Source organism: Chiloscyllium plagiosum, chromosome 18 (assembly GCF_004010195.1).
Source record: "Chiloscyllium plagiosum isolate BGI_BamShark_2017 chromosome 18, ASM401019v2, whole genome shotgun sequence".
NCBI lineage: Eukaryota > Metazoa > Chordata > Chondrichthyes > Orectolobiformes > Hemiscylliidae > Chiloscyllium > Chiloscyllium plagiosum.
The window spans coordinates 69867214-69889231 of NC_057727.1; the positions used below are offsets into that span (position 1 = coordinate 69867214).

Consider the following 22018-nt stretch of genomic DNA (forward strand, 5'->3'; position numbering starts at 1 on the left):
GCGCTCCCACTTCAGGAAATTTCCAAGCAAGCTCTTTGCAATTAAATACCTTTTTAGACATGCAAGCATTATTAGAATTAAGGTTAAAAATGTAGTATGTGGCCAGACCCCATAATAGCAGTGCAATCATAGGCTAATATTTTGTTAATGATGTTGTTTAAGGAATAAATATTAGCCAGGGCAGTGCTGTCACAATCTTGACCTCTTGCTCACTACTTCTTTCTCTACGCTAAACCCTGAGTATATGTTTGTTAAAAATCTGGTGGTCTCTTAATTTTATTTTCCTTTTATTTTCCTTTTGTTTTTCTTCACAATTGTCTTTAACCCTCCAGTAATCTTCCCTAATGTGATCGGGGAGTCACCTCTGAACTTGAACACGTGCTGAGACTTGTGAAACCAAGCAGAAAGTTCTCGTGAACGTTAATTATCCGTTTTCTGATTTCGCCTCAGAACTTCTTGAGATGTCAAAACAACAAGACTAATTACAACCTGGTCTGTGAGACACTGCAATTCCTGGATTGCATCTGTGGTAGCACCACGGGTGGGCTGGGCCTTCTGGGACTCTACATCAATGAGAAAAATGTGTCCCTCATCAATCAGACACTGGAGAGCTTAACTGAATACTGTCAAGGACCCTGCCATGAGAACCAGGTATATTTTGTGCCACTGATTTTAACTTTTGCTGAGAACCTATTTATTAGAAAATTGGTTAACACTTCATAGAATCCCAACACTGTAGAAGGAGGCTGTTCAGCCCATCGGGTCTGCACTGACCCTCTAAAGAGCATCCGATCCAGATCCAGCTGCCCCCACCCTATCCCCATCACCCTACTTTTATCATGGCCAATTCACCTAACCTGCATGTGTTCGGACTGTGGGGGGGGGAACCCCACGCAGACGCTGGGAGAGTATACAAACTGCATGCAGACAGTCTCCCGAGGCTAGAATCGAACCTGGGTGCCTGGTGCTGTGAGGCAGTATTGCTAACCAAGTCACTGTGCTGCCCCCATCTCTTTAAATAATTTGGAGACTGCTGAAGTATGTTCAGCTGGTAGAGGAAGAAGTGGAAGGAGGTGGGAAGAAATACATGAGTATGTTGGCAGAAACATGTGCAAGTACAAAAGATGACTGCACTAAGGAGTCCCTTTTTGCAGTTATTCTGGCTGCAAACACTAAAAACAAAGCATGCCCACAAATTGTGATGATTATCACTATTTTATTAGGGCATTCTAGCACTCTCTCATTAAAGCGTTGAGAATATTATAACCTGGATGTTGTGCTCCAGTCTGTGGAGTAGGATTTGCCCCCTCTATTTTTGTTCTCAGAGGCAGACCATGGCTGACACTTAATTAAAAAGAGCGAGCTGTCTGGAGCACCAATGGTGCCGTTCTGAATTACTGTTTTTATTTGGAATGGTTTTATTTTATTCCCGGTCTCATTCTCCAGTGCTGGGGTTTAAGGAGATCCAGCTTCATCCTAGCGTACAGGTAATTAACTAACCCACAAGTATTCATGTTTGGGTTCGTCAAGTGTTGTTTCCGTGAATCAGAGTCATGATAAATAGATGTTTTGACAAATTTGAAACTGTTGGTTTCATGGCAAACGTTCTAATCGGGAAGAGGAAGCGATGATTCAAGTGACTTTGTTTTTAACGTTTGTTTGCACAGAACTGCATTGCCACCCATGAATCGAATGGAATTGACATCATCATTGCGTTGATTCTGAATGATATCAATCCTCTGGGGAAAAAACGAATGGACCTCGTACTAGAATTGAAGGCAAGTCAGAAAACAGTACTGTCACAGTACCGACCCTGTGTTTAAAATAGAAAGGGCAGCCAAAATGATGACTTAGTTGTTGAAAATCACCATCATTTGTACCACCTGGAAAACCACCAGGTTGGAATTTTCACACTTGCTGAGTTTATTGATCTAAGGTGGGAGAGGACCTTAGACCTCATATAGAATTCCAACTTGTGTGGTATCTATTTAGTTCCATCAACCCTGGTTTGAATTTTTTTTCTCTCTGAAGTGAACCTATATCTGGCCTTTTTTTGCTCTCTAGGTTGTAACAGCTTTATTTAATGAACATTTGACCAGGCACATCACCAGGATTCTTGTCTTGTTTAGAATCGTGAAATCCCAATAGTGCAGAAGCAAGCCATTCAGCCCATCGAGTGGACACCACCCAATTTGAAAAGCATCCCACCCAATTTACGTTAATAACACTGAGTTTTGAGTGAATCTGTAATCCACCCTGTTCTTTTTGGGGGGAAAAAAGCCCTCCTCCTTCCCCGTCATCCCATCTTAATTTTGTTGTTTCGTCATCTTTTGTTTCCCCATTCTCCACATTCTCTGCCAAACAGTAAGGTAAAGATAAAGTTGTCACTGTCTTACTCGATCACAGGGCTGCTCTCTCTCTCACTAGAGACAGACGACTGGTAGTGGTTTTAACCTGAAGGTCACCACGCCTCAGCTGAGGGAAGAGGTTGAGAAGTAGAGTCCTTCGAGATAATCTCAATCAAGCAGGAGTTGAACCCATGCCTGTTGGATTCCGCATTGCAAACCTGCCTTCCAATCAACTGAACTAACTGAACGGAACCCCAAGCTACAGTAGCTGCAATCCAACCAATGATTTCTGATTTTTCTTTTCAATAGTATCTTGTAGCTTTTGCATATTAAACTTTAGAACATTTTGTTCAGATTCAATACCTTTTCCTTCCGCTTCTAAAATTTTGTACGTTGGAGTTTCTCAATTTCTCAAACATTATTCAAATATATTATCATTTAATATATATTTCCCTCTTTTTGCGTTTTCCTGCAAAAATCAGAGTCGCTCATCTTTCTACAGCCAGTTTTGACAGGAATCTGCCCTATCTGCTGACCTGTCTTTGTTTCTCTCCCCACTCCTTCCCAAACTCTTGAGAATTAAAGTCGAGTGTAGTACTGGAAAAGCACAGCAGGTCAGGCGGCATCCGAGAAGTAGGAGAGTCGAAGTTTTGGACAAAAATCCTTCATCAGGAATGCGGCTGGGAGCCTCGGGAGTGGAGAGATAAATGGGAGAGGGTGGGGCTGAGTGTGCAGTAGGTGGATGAAGGTGGGGGTAAAGATGATAGGGGAGGGTGGTGCAGACTGGCGGGAAGGAAGACTGACAGATGAGGCAGGCCATGAGGACTGTGCTGAGCTGGAAGGTTGGAACTGAGGTAAGGCATGGGAAGGTGAAATTAATGCCATGGGGTTGGAGGGTCCTGAGGTGGAAGATGAGGATTTCTTATTCCTGGCGTTGGGTGGTAAGGCAGTGGCGATGAAGGCGGCCCATGATTTGCATGTCCTCGGTAGAGAGGGAGGGGGTGTTGAAGTGTTCGGCCATGGGGCGGTGGGGTTGAATGGTGAGGGTGTTCCAGAGATGTTCTCTGAAGAGCTTTGCGAGTCGGCATCCTGTCTCCCCAATGTAGAGGAGACTGCACTGGGAGCAACAGATACAGTAAATGATGTGTGGAAGTGCAGGTGAAACTTTGGATGTGGAAGACTCTTTTTTGGGCCTTGGATGGAGGTGGGGGTGTTGTGGGCACAGGTTTTGCAATTCCTGCAGTGGGGGTGGGGGAGCATGGACCTGACAAAGTAGTTGCAGAGGGAACTGTCTTTACGGAAAGCGGGTAGGGGGTGGGGTGGGGGGGGTGTGGAATCTCAGGATTAACCCCATTCCCATTTTCTGTGTTACCCATGAGTTTTTACCCTGTGTCTTTTACTCATGTGCTAATAATTTCTTCTTTTACTTTTGAGAAAAGCAAGCTCCTAATACTGATCCCTCAGGGATACTGTTGTTTACACTCCTTCAGTCAGGAGAAAAACATCCATTGCTCCTGTGTTTTCTGTTCTTGTTGGCCAGTCATTTATTTACTTGTGCTATGTTCCTTTGGTTGGTACTTTAGTTTCACCAGCAATGCTAGCATGAAATTCTGTCAAAGTATTTTCAAATCAACTCTCTTCAGTCAGGCTGTGATGCACGTTTGTGTGATTTTGATCCCATCCTGTCAGAAGAACCGATAGAAATGTCGGCAACAGATATGAACCTCAGTGTCAACCCATTGCTTCCATCATAGGTGCTAAAAATTCTCTAATCTCTGAGATCAATGAACTACCTCTATGCAACTAATGGGGAGATTGCATCCTCTGCAAAAAAAAAAAAGTCTGTCAACATCAGGCAACACGTTGAATCATGGGGTGGTAAATTTACATAATGATGATGAAAATGAGGCGAGGAGTTTAACATTGTCACCCTCACGTTTTGTGGTTCTGAGTGCTGGGATGCGCAATGATGTGAAGAGCAAAAATTATGAACAGTCAAATTGGTTGAGAGGAATATTGGAATATACAGGATGCCTTAAGAGCATGATGTAGGCAACAAACATCAACAATATCCAAGCCAGATGCCCTGTAATGGTTTAGGAATGGTTTAGGCATATTCTGAGAATGAAGGCAGTTGGAATGCCTATAATGTCATGGCAGTCATGGTTCCTTGGGACTTGGAAAGTCCAAGGAAGTACTGGATGAACAATATCAAGGCTATCTTTTCACAAAAAGGGGTAGAATTTATTGAAGGGAACAGATTAGCTCAACCAATAACATTGAATGAATTAACTCCTTTTCATTGAGTAATGGGATGGATGAGAATTTAGTTGTAATATATAATATAAATATTGGCTACAGTATGGATTTGGGAATGTACATACTGCCATTACAAACCATTTAATGAAATGTCGGATCTGTTAATTTGATCTTGCTTTGAAATGAATTCATGTTATGTTTCCTTGAATATGTATGGCATCTTCGTCATCAATGCAGTTTATTCTCAAACTGAATAGGACTCCTAAAAAGTCAGGATTGAATATGGCCATGACAGTGGATAAGCAACAGTCATTGACTTGGTATTTTGTAGAGTACATTATTTAAAACTTTGATATCACTGTTTGTTCTTATGACTTCATGATATTGTTCCAAGTTACAGTATGTGGTTAGAGATGGCAGGTATCCTTCTACTAATATCATCATGTGTCCTTTCCACAGAATAATGCCTCTAAACTGCTACTGGCAATCATGGAGAGCAGGCATGACAGTGAGAATGCAGAGAGGATACTTTACAACATGAGGCCCAAGGAACTGGTAGAGAGTGTTTATTTTAAATAGATTGCTTTTTCATTTTCCTGCAAGCGAACCTTAATTTTAATTGATGAAGTCAATGCCTCCTTAGGTGGAAGTGATCAAGAAAGCCTACCTCCAAGGAGAGGTAGAGTTTGAGGAAACAGAGGATGGTGAGGATCATGCCGCATCGCCCCGGAATGTTGGCCACAATATTTACATTCTTGCACACCAGGTAAACTTGGCCATCAAACGTGGGTTTAGCCAAGGGTCGTTGTAACAAGGATAGCGTTTATATCAATGGCATGAGCAATACAGTTAATATTCTGCCCATCATCTTGTGATACACGTGACACTTCGCTTCCAATTTAGTTTATTCTTCCAAATTTGGTGGCTCCTTTGTAAAACTGAATTTTATTTAGCAGGGCAGTTCCAACTAAGTGTATTTATATATTTAATTCACAGTATACATTTGAACTGTCAGCCGTGGCTCATTTGAGAGCACAGTTTCCGAACCACAAGGTCCCAGATCCCAAGTCCCACTCCAAGCCTTGAACGCAGATAACAAAAAAAGAGCTAGCACTGCTGAGGGAGCCCTGCAGTGTTGAAGGTGCCATCCACTGAACAGAGGTCCAACCCGCCCATTTGGGTGAATGTGAAAGATCGCATGGCACTGCTTCTAAGAGCTGGGGAGTTTTCCCTGGTGACCTCGCCAAAATGTATTCCTCAATCAACGTGACACCAAAAAAACATGACTGGTCATTATCCTATTGATAACCTTGTTTCTGTCACACCAGATGTGTGGTACATGTACCTGAGTATTGTGGTCGCGGATGAGTCAGTGGATGCTATGCTGCACGGTTTTTGAAGAACAGTCAGAATAAATATTGTTGTAAGGAAGAGGGGGGTGGGGGCGGGCACCTCGGGGGCATTTGGATGGGCTAGAATATTGGAAGTACACAAAACAAGTTTTATGTTGCATTCATTGTTGAGCTGTGGAGGAATGTGACTATTTCAGTCCTGACATGCATAACTTTGCTTATTCCTGCAGTTGGCACGTCATAACAAAGAACTGCAGCAAATGCTGAAGCCTGGAAGTCAAATGGGCGAAGGAGACGAAGCCTTGGAATATTATGCTAAGCACACAGCTCAGATTGAGGTCAGTAAAAATGAGGCATAAAAGCAAACGGATACCAGCATCTTGTACCATTCTTATTCACAGCCTTGATGGATGTGGGGGAATGTACTGACGTATGAGATCAATTAGAAAACATGCTAGAGAAGGATTTGACAAAGGTCTAGAAACCAAAACAAACAGCTAATCAGACAAACTTCCCAGTTTGGATTATAGCCTTAAAAATTACGGAAAGTTTATTATCTTGGGAAATGGACTAAGATAACATATCATGTTCTGAGTCATGAAATAATCATTAGTTCTTCCTTGAGTTTTTTCAATAGCAAACAATGGAAACAGTTGAGTGAATTGGCTGATAAGTGCCCTATAGAGACACTGAGGCCATTCGAGCCTCATTACCCATATAAAGCAACCTTCTTTGTTTTATACATAAGCTGGCTACCCAGTTAGTATTGCATGAGGTGAGATTCAATAACTGGTCCAAGTTAATGAATCTTGCAATTTTACGTCTCTTTAACAGGAAATGAAAATGCACTAAAATAGTAGTTGCTGAGAGTAAAATACTGATCAGTGAGTCAACTTCTTTGAGGCCTGTTTTAACTCTGGGAGGGGAGTAAGCAGGCAGGGGGCTGTCCTTCCACAGAACACTTGGGTGGCAAGCCTGGCAGACTTGCCACTGTCGAACATCGTTGCAGTGTTCAGTGTTCCTCACCTGCTTTTGGTGTTTACTGGCTACAAGTGAGCAATGGCTAAACTGTGCTCCTCCATGAAAGCTCATAGTTCTGGCTGGAGCTGGAATGCTACTGATTTGGAATTCCAAGCTTACCTTCCCGGACGGTGCGTGAAGTCTGTTCGGTTTCTTGTATTTTAGGCTCTCAGTCAGAAGTAGGCTGAGTGAATTCTGTTTTCATTTCAGCTAAAAGCTTTGGGATCTACATAAAATGTAGCAGCAGTGCAGAAAATTCGCCATGAACGTAATCCTCCAGTATCTGAGGAAGAGTTTTGTTGTCATTAGATCACTCTCTTGAAGTGAAGCATTGATGCTTAGGATTCATAGGTGCAGTAGCCCATGGTGGTTAATGATTGTAAAGGCAAAAGCTGCGTGAGATATTGTTGTCATTTAATCACTTGCTGCAAACTGGACTCCAGATCTGAAGGTGCAAAGACCGAGTTTTACTTAACTGTCTGAATGTCTTCGTAGCACCAAACAACATCTTCATTACATGAATCACTGTGTTCAGACAGCCACTTTTTGCTGCTTATGTACTGAGAGGTGCTGTCTCGGTGGCACAGTGGTTAGCACTGTTGCCTCACAGCACCAGAGACCCGGGTTCAATTCCCATCTCAGGCGACCGACTGTGTGGAGTTTGCACATTCTCCCCGTGTCTGCGTGGGTTTCCTCCGGGTGCTCCGGTTTCCTCCCACAGTCCAAAAATGTGCAGATCAGGTGAATTGGCCATGCTAAATTGCCTGTAGTGTTAGGTGCAGGGGTAAATGTAGGGGAATGGGTCTGGGTGGGTTGTGCTTCGGCGGGTCGGTGTGGACTTGTTGGGCCGAAGGGCCTGTTTCCACACTGTAAGTAATCTAATCTTAAACGTCTCCTGGCTCACTGGCCCCACTGCTCCATTCTTAAATGTTGCATGTTTGATGCATCCAGTATTGGCTGGCTGGCACTTGAAAGTTACATCTTCCAATATGCTTTCCATAATCATGCAACTCGATTTGCATCCTGACCAAAATCTAGACTAGCTTGTGGTTGAAACCCAGTATATTTGTTGTGATGGAATGTAAAAGATTTGACTTAATATCTGGAGGCTAATCCTATCCAAGTACAACACATGAGTGAAGATGACTGCAGATGTGTTCAACCTATCTTTCTCCAGCTGATTGAGTGAGTGGGCGCAGGGCAGCAGGAGACCCTGAATGCACAAGTCATGGGGCATCAGTAATCCATTCTGCTAGGTGAATGTCAGGAACAGCTTGGCATACAGGTGTGCTGGGCTCCCATATGACAACTGGAACAAGTGGACTCGTGGCTGTGTCCTGTGCACTAAGCAAATTTGTCATCACTTGGAGTGAATCAAATTGACTGAACGTTGGTATTTGTGTAGTGTTGAGGATCTCAGGCAGAGACTTCGAAGGAAATGTTCATTCAGAGCTTCTATCTGAAGATGGCAGCAAGCCCTTCATCTTCCTCTTATCTCAGGTGCACAGTGAGCAGTCCTGCCATGGATGATGGTCTTGTTCAAGGAGCTGTTAATTACTCTCCTGTTAATTTTCCATCAATGTTCGCAAATTAATCTGGAAGAATTGCAGTGTTCTAACATATATGTTCATAAATGTTTGTGGTATAAAGGGACACCATTCGATCCATTGTGTCCCAATTTCTTGTAATATTTCACAACATTTCACATTGTTGATACCTGCTTTGTCCTTTCCCATTGTGAAGATCAATGCAAAGTCTTCATTGAGCATTATGTTCACATCTTAAGGCCAACACCCAAATTACCTCTATGGCCCCTAATCTTTCCCTAGTTATTCTCTTGTCCCTTCTGTATTTGAAAACAAAATCCTTTGGATTTCACTTTATCCTGTCCACTAATGCTTTCTCGCACCCTCTTTTGCTAATTTCTATTTTTAAGATTCTCTCCCCACACCCCCTCAGCCTTTTCTGACTCTTCAAGGGACCCTTCCATATTAAGCCTTCAGTATCTTACACAAGACTTCCTTTTGTTGTCCCCCTTGATCCAAACCTTTATTTCCCTTGACTATATCAAATGGATTTGCTTAGTTCTATCTGAACATAAGAATGAGGAGCAGGAGTAGTTCATCTGGCCCTTCGAGCCCGCTCTGCCGTTAAATAAGATCATGGCTGATCTTTCCAAAATTTGCTGTTTTCCAATCTACTGGGACTGCCCCAGCATCCAGCAAATTTTGGAAAATTACCACCAGTACACCTGCTATTTCTCCTGCCATCTGTCTTAGTACCCTCAGGTGCATTCTATCACAGCTAGGTGACTTATCTACCCTTGGCTCCATTAGCTTACCCAGTACTAGCACTTTAATAATTATTTCCAGGTACATACCTACCTTAGTTCTTTGTCAATTACTGGCATGTTATTTGTGTTCTCCACTGTGAAGACCGATACAAAATAACCTGTTCAGTGCCTTGGCCATTTCATCATATCCCATAACTAAATGCCCCTTCTCAACCTGTAAAGGACCAATGTTTACTTCAGCCAGTTTTTCATTTTATATATTTATAGAAACTTTTGCTATCTGTTATGTTCTGTGCTAGTTTTTTTTTTCTCATTCTATCTTATGTTATAGCTCTTTTTGTGGCTTTCTATTGACCTTTAAAGTTTTCCCAATGTTCTAGTCTCCTGCTGTTCTTGGCCATTTTGTATGTCTTTTTCAATTTGATAGCCTCCCTTATTTCCTCAGACACCCATGGCAGATTACCCCTTTTCTTACAGTCGTTTCTTTTCACTGGAAGATACTTTTGCTGAGCATTTTGAAAAATTGCTTTGAACGTCCTTCACTGCTCATCAGCTGTCCCACCATGAAATCTTTGTTTCCAGTCTACTTTAGCCAGGTCCCCTCTCATTCTGTTGTAGTCCCCCTTGTTTAAGCAGGACCCTGGTATTGGATTTTATCTTCACACTCTCCATCTGTATTCTAAATTCAACCATACTGTGATCACTCCTTCCAAGAGGATCCCTAATTAGGAGGTCATTAATTATTTCTGTCTCATTACACAGGATCAGCTCGAGGATCGCTTGCTCCCTCATTGGTTCCATTACATGCTGTTCAAGAAAATTATCCTGGATACACTCCATGAACTCCTCAAGGCTACCCTGACTGAGTTGATTCAACCAACCGACATGTAGATTAAAATCCCCCATGAAAATTGCCATACCATTTTTACAGGCATTAGTCATTGGGGTAGGCAATAAACAAAGCAATGTTATGTTATTATTTTATTGCCTATAGACTATCTGAGTGTCTTTTTCTTAGAATTTCTAATTTCCACCCAAATGGATTCAACCTTATTCTCCACCGAACCTATATCATCTCTCAGCACTGCCCTAATGTCATCCTTGAATATCAGAGCTATACCACCTCCCTTACCTTCCTGTCTGTCCTTCTGAATAGTCTGATGCCCCTGGATATTTAACTCCCCAGTAGTGACCAATCTGTAACCATGTCTCCGTAACAGATACCAAATCATATTCATTCGCAATGATTTGTACCGTAAACTCATTGACGTTGTTACAAATGCTATGAGCATTCAGGTAAAGTGCCTTTATGCTAGTTTTCATACCCTCATGAGTTCCAACATCTCTAATATCTCCTGATTTATCCATCCTTTTTGTTTCTTTCATAGTGTGCATTGAACTTAAACCCTCCTGCATACATGCCAACCTGCTGCTTACCTTTTTTATTAATCATGATGCATTCTGTCATTTTCCCTTTCCCCCGACTGACCAGTTTAAAGTCCAAGTGACCATCCTATTTATCCTTTTCGCGAGAACACTAGTTACAGATCAGTTTAGGTGGAGACCGTCCCATCAGCACAGATCCCCCAGTTCCAAAAGTGATGTCAATGCCCCATGAAATGGAAACACCTCTTTCCCAAATCACTCCCTTAGCCACGTTTTTACTTCCCTAATTTTCTTATCTCTAAGCCAACTTGCACATGGCTCGGGTAGTAATCTGGAGATTATGACCCTCCACGATCTATTCCTTAATTTCATTCCTAGTGCTCAACAATCCCCAAACAGGTCCTCCATCCTATCCTTGCATATGTTGTTGGTCTCAATGTGGACCACAAGAACTGGATCCTCCCCCTCCCACTCAATATCCTTTCAGGCCGGTCAGAGATGTCCTGCACCCCAGCATCTGTCACGTGCTACTTCCACTGTTTAGTAAACATTTAGTCCCAGGTTTGAAGCGTCATTAGCTTGACACCTCATTTTTAGGTCTGCTCGTGCTGTACAGGCTTTCTATGCTACAGTCATTGCACCAGCTGGTCTCCTGGCTTAATGTCAGAGTAAATGATGTACCAGGCAGAGAAGTTACAGATTGCAACTAAATACAGTTCTATTGCTGAACAGCAGCACCACAGGTGTATCCAGTTAGGAACTATTAGATCTTGAGGTATCCAATTTACTATAGTAGTAGTGCCACAAAGTTATGCATTATATCTTCATTGTCAAGATGAGACTTGATCTCTCCAAGAATTGAGAGATCAACGCACTGACAAGGTTGTAATGACTGCTAAATTAGTGACGCCAAATTGTGTAGATTCTCTTTCTTTCCATTCTATCAGCACTTGGTGCGATTCCAATGTGGCAGATGTGTCCAGTTCAGTTCAACTCTAGGCGGGGGGGGGGGGGGGGAGTGGGGGAGGGGGTTAGGGTCCCGCTCACTGGCCCCACTGCTCCATTCTTAAATGTTGCATGTTTGATGCATCCAGTATTGGCTGGCTGGCACTTGAAAGTTACATCTTCCAATATGCTTTCCATAATCATGCAACTCGATTTGCATCCTGACCAAAATCTAGACTAGCTTGTGGTTGAAACCCAGTATATTTGTTGTGATGGAATGTAAAAGATTTGACTTAATATCTGGAGGCTAATCCTATCCAAGTACAACACATGAGTGAAGATGACTGCAGATGTGTTCAACCTATCTTTCTCCAGCTGATTGAGTGAGTGGGCGCAGGGCAGCAGGAGACCCTGAATGCACAAGTCATGGGGCATCAGTAATCCATTCTGCCAGGTGAATGCCAGGAACAGCTTGGCATACAGGTGTGCTGGGCTCCCATATGACAACTGGAACAAGTGGACTCGTGGCTGTGTCCTGTGCACTAAGCAAATTTGTCATCACTTGGAGTGAATCAAATTGACTGAACGTTGGTATTTGTGTAGTGTTGAGGATCTCAGGCAGAGACTTCGAAGGAAATGTTCATTCAGAGCTTCCCCCACCCGAGGGAAAAGACTTTGTCGAATTTACCCTATCCATGTTCTTGATTTTATAAACCTCCTATAAGGTCACCCCTCAACCATTAACTCTTCAGGGAAAACAGCCCCAGCCTGTTCAGCCTCTCCCTATAGCTCAAATCCTCCAACCCTGGCAACTTCCTTGTAAATCTTTTCTGAACCCTTTCAAGTTTCACAACATCTTTCCAATAGGAAGGAAACCAGAATTGCACATCATATTCCAACAGTGGCCTAACCAATGTCCCGTACAGCCGCAACACGACCTCCCTACTTCTATACTCAGTACGCGGACCAATAAAGGAAAGCATACCAAAACGCCGCCTTCACTATTCTATATACCTGCAACTCCACTTTCAGGGAGCTATGAACCTGTGCTCCATGGTCTCTTTGTTCAGCAACACTCCCTAGGACCATTAAGTGTATAGGTCTTGCTAAGATTTGCTTTCTCAAAATGCAAAACCTTGCATTTGTCTAAATTAATCTCCATCTGCTGCCACTCAGCCCATTGGCCCATCTAATCGAGATCCCATTGTAATTTGAGGTAACCTTCTTTGCTGTTCAATCCAAGTTTGGTGTCATCTGCAAACTTACTAACTGTACCTCTTATGCTCACATCCAAATCATTTATATAAATGACAAAATATGGTAGACCCAGCATCGATCTGTGTGGCACTCCACTTATAATAATTGATGATCCAAACCCCTCAGCAAGGGGCCCAGCCATCACTTCTCTGGCTTCCCACAGAGTTCTTGGGTACACCTGATCAGGTCCTGGGGATTTATCCACCTTTGTTTCAAGACATCTAGCACTTCCTCCTCTGTAATATGAACACTTTTCAAGATATCACCATTTATTTCCCTTCATTCTATTTCTTCCATGTCCTTCTCCACAGTAAGCACAGATGCAAAATACTTGTTTAATATTTCCCCCCCATCTCCTGTGGCTCCAACACAAAGGCTGCCTTGCTGATCTTTGAGGGGCCCTATTCTCTCCCTAGTTACCCTTTTGTCCTTAATATATTTGTAAAAACCTTTTGGATTCTCCTTAATTCTATTTGCCGAAGCCGCCTCCTGTCCCCTTTTTGCCCTCCTAATTGCATTAGTTAGGGGTGGATGTAGGGGATTGGGTCTGGATGGGTTGCTGTTCAGAGGGTTGGTATGGACTTGTTGGGCTGAAGGGCCTGTTTCCACACTGTAGGGAATCTAATCTAATATAATCTTATCTTCAGTGTACTCAGACTGCCTTTACACTCTTGTAAGGTTTCACTTGATTTATCTTTCTTCACCGAGGTTACATTCTGTGTCATTGCTACTTCTCAATAAGCAGTTGTCTGTTTTTGTTTTAAACCCGATCTTCAACCAAAATCCCTGATCCTCTTGCTGCTGATCACAGGCTTACATTTCCGGAACCATGTGCAGTATAAAACAGCAATCATTGATCAAATTATGCAAAATGAAGCATTTGACAATTTTAATCTGCTCTTTCAAAATGTTTCTGAAGATGCAAAGAATCTTAACGATCCAGTGGGATGAAAGACATACCCATCTTCCTTCCAAATCCTATTGACACATGGGTTGCAATCCTGCATACTCTCAGGAAACATAGGCCCATCTGGAATGAAACATCCGTGATTTTAAAGATGTTGTCATAGAAGAACTTTAGAATATGTAAAGACAATTCAGTGGAGGCTATCAGTATTTTTTTTTCCCAAGTGTTGTTTAAAATTTTGCACGTCAAAAAGTCAGTCACCAATAAAAATGATGGATAACAATGCTTTCAAAGTATTTTGAGGTGATTTGATCCGTTCGTCAACAGACTAAGATGGTGCAGTACTCGCTACTTTTTATGCCCAATGTAAATGTTTGCACATAGTTTTTACATGCACAGTTAGAGGAAATAGCATTTACAGGCAGGATGTGTCTGCTGTACAAAAGTTCTTTAATGATATATAATCCATCTAGTGTATATTGGGAATTACTGCATTTACAAATGTATATTATTGTTGCAATGATGAAGTTTCAATTCTGTTAGTATTGTTGATATTCAGTTTTAATTCGATCCATCTTCTCTGCAGATTGTGAGGCAGGACCGCACTATGGAGCAGATAGTTTTCCCTGTTCCAAATATCTGCGAGTTCCTTACCAAGGAATCTAAACTGCGTGTGTACTATACCACTGAACGGGATGAGCAAGGGAGTAAGATAAATGACTTCTTTCTGAGCTCTGAAGACCTCTTCAATGAAATGAACTGGCAGAAGAAGCTTCGAGGTGGGTTTAATTTCTAATGAAATACATTTCCTCTTTGCCACAAGCTATAATGCAAAACAAGTAGTTGAATTCTCTCCTCGTGTTGATATTAGCTCTTAATAACCCAGCCAGTAACCTTGAAGCTTGCTCTGAATGCTGAAATAGTCCAGATGGGACACTTGTCTGCAAATGTGTTTTCACCACAGATAATATAAGTATAAATGAGGCTATAGTTTATCTCTCTGCATGTTTTACCATTTATTATATCTGACCTTGGCATGTGATTTCGCAGCCTAGAAGAAAATAATCCTTCATAATTTAGAGGATTTTAAGTATTTGTAAATATTTATAGGCCAAATGACCCAGCCCAAGGACAGAGGGTGATGGTCAGGAATTTGAAGTTTGACTCTGGGAGCTGCTCCTGAAATCGCTGGATGACATTTCATGTCCAAAGTGGTTTGGCTTCATCATTGTGTCCTGCGATTTCCCTGGGATTACTTGAAAACAAAATCCAGGTTCAATATCCTCAGTATTGCCTTGCTGAAAGTGACGTCAGTTAAAGGAATTTATTTGACAGAAGTCCCCTGCTTTACCCTCCAATTATCTCGTCGTTACCAAATTGCTGTTTTAAGGGATCTTGACTGTTCAAGCATCAGCTGCTAAGTGTGTCCCTCAAGGTACTGCAGAATGCTTCAGAATGTCCTGAAGTTGTAGAAAGTCATAAGTAAGCAGAAGTATTTCTTTCTTCAACAATTGCACCAAAACAGAAACAGCAATCTTGCGTAAACCAGTAGTGGAGTTTTGGGCGTAGGTAAGTTGGGCAACTGGCTGCAATACATCCAAACTCTTTTCCCCCCCCCCCCCCCTCCTTAATTTTCATTTTTCCATCAAGTCCTCTTCCCAGCTGAATCACTTTTCATCAAGTAAACCAGGCTTTGACGCACGCACACACATGGGCATCCTCCAATTTATTTCTGCAGCTAACCTTGCGACTATATTTTCAAGTGCAACATGAAACTTCAACCCTCTTGATGTGGGATGGCCATGTTTGAAAATGTTTATCCTCATTGATACCTGCTGTATTTTCTCTGTTCACTGAAAAGCAGTTTCATGGCGTGTGTACAAGTCACCGTGAAATGTTGGCTATTATTTAAACATGACATGTCTACTAACAATGAGGAGTTCAAAATGAGACTCAAAGTAGAATGTTTTGATGGGGTTTAGTGCTTCAGTTTGCTCCATTGTCATTTTAAGTTTGCGTATTTTTGAGCGACATTGTGAAGATAATTGGGTGCAAGTCAACTTCTGCAGCTCAACTTCAAAAAGTATTGGGACCTGATGGCCACATAACCCCTAAGATTGAAGCTTCAGGCTTTGTGCTCCAGAGAGGCAATCCAAATGTAAGGTGGTTCTTTTTGAAATGGACGTAGATTTTGGTTGCCCAGCATTAATCGGTGGTAGATTCCACCAGAAGAAGCAGCAAAGCAAATATAATGCACCCCTATGCAAACAGCTTTAGAAGATTTTAATATCAGATCCAGTTCAACATACTTACTGATAAACCACTTACTGTTGTTCATATCTAGTTCTGGAAATTACAGCATCAGGAGGCTATTTGCTCATCCAAATGAATCTGCATCTTCAATTGGAAAGAAGTAACAGGTCTAACATCACTCTCTTGTCATTTACTTCCTGACATTCATTTTACTAGGTAATTCTTTGATCGTGATATCAACAATTCAGATGGGGGAATCAAATGGAATACTTCCAAGTTTGCTGACAACACTGAACTAGGTGGGATTCTGAATAGTGAGGAGGACATAAAGCGCCTTGAAGGTGACCGAGATAAGTTGAGTGGGTGAGCTATTGCATGACAAATGTAGTAGAGTGTAAATACGTGAGCTTGTCCACTTTAGTCAGTAAATCAGGGTATTATTCAAGTGGTGATAGACTGGGAAGTATTGACATACTAAGGGAGCTGTAGTCCTTGCACACCAGTCACTGAAAACAAGCAATTAGGAAGGCAAGTGTATGTTGGCCTTCATTGTAAGGGGGTTTGAGTACAGGAGAAAGGAAGTCTTGTTTCAGCTCCACAGAGTGTTGGTGAGACAGCCATATACAGAGGCCATTGGAGGAAATGCAGCAATGATTTATGGGACTGACTCCTGCGATGGAAAGTTTGTCTTATGAGGAGAGATTTAGGTTGATTCGTTTAGAAGAACAGATGGGATCGCATTTGAAGTGCATAAAATTCTGACGGGCTGGATGGACTGAATGGAGGAATCTTGTTTCCCTGGTAAGGAGATGTGAAGATCCAGAGAAGAAGAAACAGTCTCAGGATGGCAAGTAGGAGAAATGCCTTCACTGGGTGGTGAACCTGTGAAACCCTCTACCACAGAACATTGTGGAGGCTAAGCCATGGAATATAGTTAAGGAAGAAAGATTTCTCGAAGATGTGTTGAGGAGCTTGGGGAGGGACTAGGAGTTTGGCATTAAGACTGGAGACCAGTTAGCATTACATTGAATGGCAGAGTTTACTCAGTGGGTTAAAGACTTCATCTTTTCTGTGTTCTGTAGTTATGTGCTTTCCACTTTGTTCAGTGCTCTCACCTGAGTTTTGACTGCACTGTTGGGTGGGTGGTGCGACAGGGAGATGATTCTGTTGCCCAAACGTCCACTCCTGCTCGCAATCATTTCTGAATCCCAGCAGATACATAGTAGAAATTGAATATTTGAAATGGATAACAGACCCAGGTGTTAAAACCATCCTGGAAACTTGCTGCTCAGCACACATCAAATCTATAAACATAGAATAAACAGCATGCACTCCAGCGATAACCTGCTCGCTGACACTCTGTTTGAGTTCTGCCAGGGCAATTGAAAACCTGACCTCATTGAAGCCTTGGTTCAACTATGGACAAAAGTGCTGTATCCCAGAGGTGAGAAGAGACTGACTTTCTTTGCTTCATTTCAGCAAGTGCAGCATCAAGAAGCTCTAGCAAAACTACAATAGGGGGCAAACTCTCTGCTGGTTGGAGCCATGTCTGTTACACCATAGGCCTGGTTATATTCAGCTGCTTTAATGACCTTCCCTCTGTCATAAGGTCAGAATTGGGGATGTTTGCTGATGTTTACCAAAATTCGAAACTCCTCAGATACTGAAGCCTTCCATGCAGAGATGCAGCAAGAGCTTGACAGTGTCCAGACTTGGAATGAAAAGTAGCAAGTAATATTTGTGCCACCAAAGTGCCAAGCAATGATCACCACCAACAAAAGAGAAACCATTACCTATTGACACTGTGATATCACCATCACTGAACTTCCCCAGTATCAACATCCTGCTCAGGAACTGAATTGTAATAAACTAATACTTCAAGTACAATGACCCAGTAGTTAGCATGGATTGAGGAATGGAAGATTTTTCAATCTGGTCACTTTTTTTATGAATTGTTCATGGGACTGGCATAGCCATAACCAGTAGATCAGGAATGAAGAATCTTCAATTAACTCAACACCTGACTCCCCAATGCCTGTCTGCCATCTACAAGGTGCAAGTTTAGAGTGTAATAGAATGTTTCCCACCTACCTGGATGAGTGCATCTCCAACAACACTCAGGAAGGTTGACATCCCAACTGGGATAAAACGGCTGCCACATCGACAAGTGTCTGCTCCCTACACCTCTCTTCAGTAGCCTAGAAGATGCACTGTAGAAATTCACCAATCTCCTTAGACGTAACCATCTAAAAGGACGAGGGCAGCAGATACATGGGAACACCACTACTTTCAAGTTCCTCTCCAAGCTACCAACCATCCTGATTGAAGGTCTATCGCTATTCATCCCAAGTTGGGAAAAAATACTGGGGCTCCCTCCCAAACAGCGCTGAGTGAACCAACGCCAAATGAATTGAACAGTTCAAGAACGCAGCTTTCCATCACCACCTCAAGAATAAATAAGGTTGGACAATAAGTGTTGACTCAGACATCAATACTCGTGTCCCATGAGTGAATTTAAAAAAACAAAAAAATGTTGTGTGCAGAATAACACTCCCCTTCCCTTCCTCAATCCATGCTGACTACTGCTGAATACATTGTATTTGAAGTGTTAGATTTCTTGTGAGAGTGTTAATGTCTCTACCTGTTGACCAGGAAGCTTAGATTCAAGACGCAGCTTCCTCTAGAGGTGTGTAATAATAACATGTTTGACCAGCTTGATTAGAAAAGACCTTGTTGAAGTATTCACCATTGTCATACTATTGGATGTGTATATCCTACCACTTTGTAAGCAGTAGTGGTACATTTGATAGCCACCTCTTGGCAATGTCAAAAAATTCACAAGATATGCTGTTTACTTCACCAGATCTCCTTTTAAGATCAACGGGCACAAGTTGCACTTGGTCTGTTGTAAGACTATCTCATTATTCATGCTTTATCATTTGCATACTACTTAGTTCCTCTTCTGCTTTTCCTGGAAATCTGATGTCTGACATTGTCTAGCTTGCCTTTCTCTTTCTCAATATATAGAAAGTGATGTAACTATTTCATAATTCTGTTTCTTTTGTCCTTAACTGTGGTTTCCATTTTAAACTACTTCAACAGCTTTTCAAATCACTAATTGTTCTACTAAAATCTTTCAAGATCATTTTATGTGACGACCATGAATGAATTAAATTTTTAACACTGAAGGATCTCCTATCTTTTGCAAATCTGAAAGCAATTTTTTTTCCCTTCTTCTGAAACCTGAAACGTATTTATACGTAACTCTGTTTGTAACCTATCTTTCAACCAATCCTAACTGCCAGTCACCTTTCTACTCACTGATCTACATTTACTGCCACTTTTCCAATGCTCGGAAGTTGCATTTCTCACTCCCCTTTTTCAAAGTCCTCATCGTCTCGCTACTCTTATACTTTTTTACCACCAACACCCCTCTCTATGAGCGGTTGACGATTGTGCCTTCAACCGTAAGAGCCCCATGTTCCAAAATTGCCTCTTAAACGCTTCTTCTGCAGCTTCACTTAACATTTTGCCTTTAGCACCTCTCAGCCAAACCATGTGATCACTGTTGATCATGTTTTCTATAGTTGCGCCCATCTTTTGAATGTCTCCAGCAATGACCTCAGGGTATTTTCCTGGCTTAAAACTGTCTTCGCAATTTGCTTTTCGTCAGAGACATGAGAAATATTGGGGAAGCACCATGGAGGTGCGCGGAGTGTGGATGGTCAGACACAACATTGTGTATCAAGTAGTCCTAATTCAATGTCAGGCAGCACATATATTAAACACAACAATTTATGTTTCCTCTGAGAACCAGAATTCATGATTGAACTTTCCTTGGAACTGGAAAAATTAGTGATCTGAATTAACTCTACATCATCCAGGTATTGATACCTGCTCTGCATTAAAATGTGATGGATGGAAAAAATGATAGTGGTTCTGAAACAAACACGATTGGGCAGTGAAATCATGATGAGTCGAATTTGGACAATCTAACACTCCAGTTATGGTGAAATTGTTAGGTGTCCCTGTCTGTGCAATTAGGAATCCTACAGAAGGACAGTGAATCTGAAGTTTCAGATTGGTAATTCCGGATTAGCCAAGCCAGTAAAACAATCATAGATCCAGTTTGATCTTCAGCGGAGTGCAATAGAGGCAGAGGGCATTAGAGAGTCTGGGTGCCAGTCTGCTCATTTGTTGCCCTTGCTGAAGCCACAAAGGCTGCAGAGATGAGCCAGGATTTTGCACTGCAGCACGCAAACACAGAAACCACATTTAACTGCAATGATGACATGATTAACCATATAGCACTCATCCAAGGATTACATGCCAAGCAGAGCAAAAAAGTCATTGAGCTTTTCCAAAGCTGGCTGTTCAATACCTTTTGCTGTACAAGGTCTGGCCATTGTAAGAGCATTCAAACATAGGAATTAGGAGCAGGAGTAGATCAGTTGGCCCATGACACTTGCTCTGCCATTCATAGCTGATCTGATTTACTCCACCTTTCTGCCTACCCCCAACAATTTTTCATTGCTTTGCTTAATAAGAATCTATCTACCGTTGCTGAAAAATATTCAAGGGATCTATTTGTAACAGCGATCCAAACACACGCAGCCTTCTGCAAGAAAGAAATCCTGGGCCCTAAATGGGTGACTCCCTTCAGTATATTTTCCACATCTACTTGGACCACATCCGCAGGACGCCTCAGGTCGCCTTGGGACCACCCCAGTTCTGAAGAAGGGTGACTGGACCCAAACATTAACTCTACTTTCTCTCCACTGATGCTGCCAGACCTGCGGGAGTTTCTCCAGCAATTTGTTTTTGTTTGAGTGGCAGCATCCACATGTCTTTGTTTTCCCTCAGGATCTTGTGTTGCAATGAAATAAGTGTTCTAAACTCCAGTGGATACACGCCTAGCCTGTATAATTAAGGTGTAAACAAATTTTGAAATGAGGACAGTTGTCGCGCACTTTGGTTTCATTTATTTTCTTCTTAACATAGAGCTTGTTTGTACGCAGAAAGGAGCAGACTCGTTAACTTGATGTTCAAATGAATATGAATTTATGGGTGTTTCCCCCCCCCCCAAACTCTATGATTTGATATGGCAATGCTGCTGTTAGTAGCTCACAACTGTCAGTCTGAGTTTTCAAACTTAGGTTTAAATATTTGCATTTGGTGGATTTCCCCTCCTCTGAACTCTCCAAATCACTACACTTCTCAAAGGACAATCACTTCCATGTTGAGGAACAGGGAGAGTCATTTGAAAGGTCGTGGGAAAGTTTTGAGCCCAGGCAGGATTACGCGCTCAGTAGTCAATGCATCTTTTCAAATGTGCCTGTAATATCCTCCTTGTGCAATGCAGTGACAACACCTTGAGGGAATTGTCTCTCGGGTGGGGAGATAATTAAAAGGAACCAATTACCATTTAACACATATACCATTTTAATATACCCTATCTTGGACAACAGGCTGTACCTGCGAGTAAGTAAAAAGCAATATTTTCTAAGTATCGAGGGCATAACTATCAGACCTCTGCCATGATGCTCCCTTGCTCTTCCATCACCTTTCATTTTTAGTTTCTTTTATCTTACTTATTTTGTGAAATTAACAGGACCTTCTATTCATTTGACTGCTCTTTGAGCATTGAGCTTTGTCAAATAATTTATGAAGGAGAGCAACGTATTTCACTTCCCTTCCCACTACAACATCACGATTACATTGCACAACTCAGAATTATGTAACATCCAAGGCGGCCATTGGCCATCTCACTATTTCTGTTCGTTTTCTTTGAAGAAGCTATCCTATTCAACCCGCTGTCCTGTCTTTCTCCCAAAACCCTGCACATTTTCCCCTTTCCAGATATATATCCAATTTTCCTCTTGCAGATTTTTGTTTAACTTGTTTCCAGCACCGTTTCAGGCAGTGCACTCCAGATGAACATAACGTGTGGTGGCTTTGAAAGAGAATGAAATCTCTCCAGGTCGTTCCACCATTCACC

General features: G+C 42.0%; 1 protein-coding gene across 1 annotated transcript in view; it reads left to right on the top strand.

Moving 5' to 3' along the window:
* Positions 1 to 22018, top strand: part of itpr1b (inositol 1,4,5-trisphosphate receptor, type 1b) — a 506200-nt gene that overhangs the window by 342014 nt on the left and 142168 nt on the right. Inside the window, exons 44-49 of the mRNA XM_043708559.1 lie at positions 451 to 651; positions 1668 to 1778; positions 5067 to 5162; positions 5251 to 5373; positions 6190 to 6297; positions 14354 to 14546. Of these exons, the coding sequence (XP_043564494.1) occupies positions 451 to 651; positions 1668 to 1778; positions 5067 to 5162; positions 5251 to 5373; positions 6190 to 6297; positions 14354 to 14546 (832 nt within the window). The remainder of the gene's footprint in view (positions 1 to 450; positions 652 to 1667; positions 1779 to 5066; positions 5163 to 5250; positions 5374 to 6189; positions 6298 to 14353; positions 14547 to 22018) is intronic.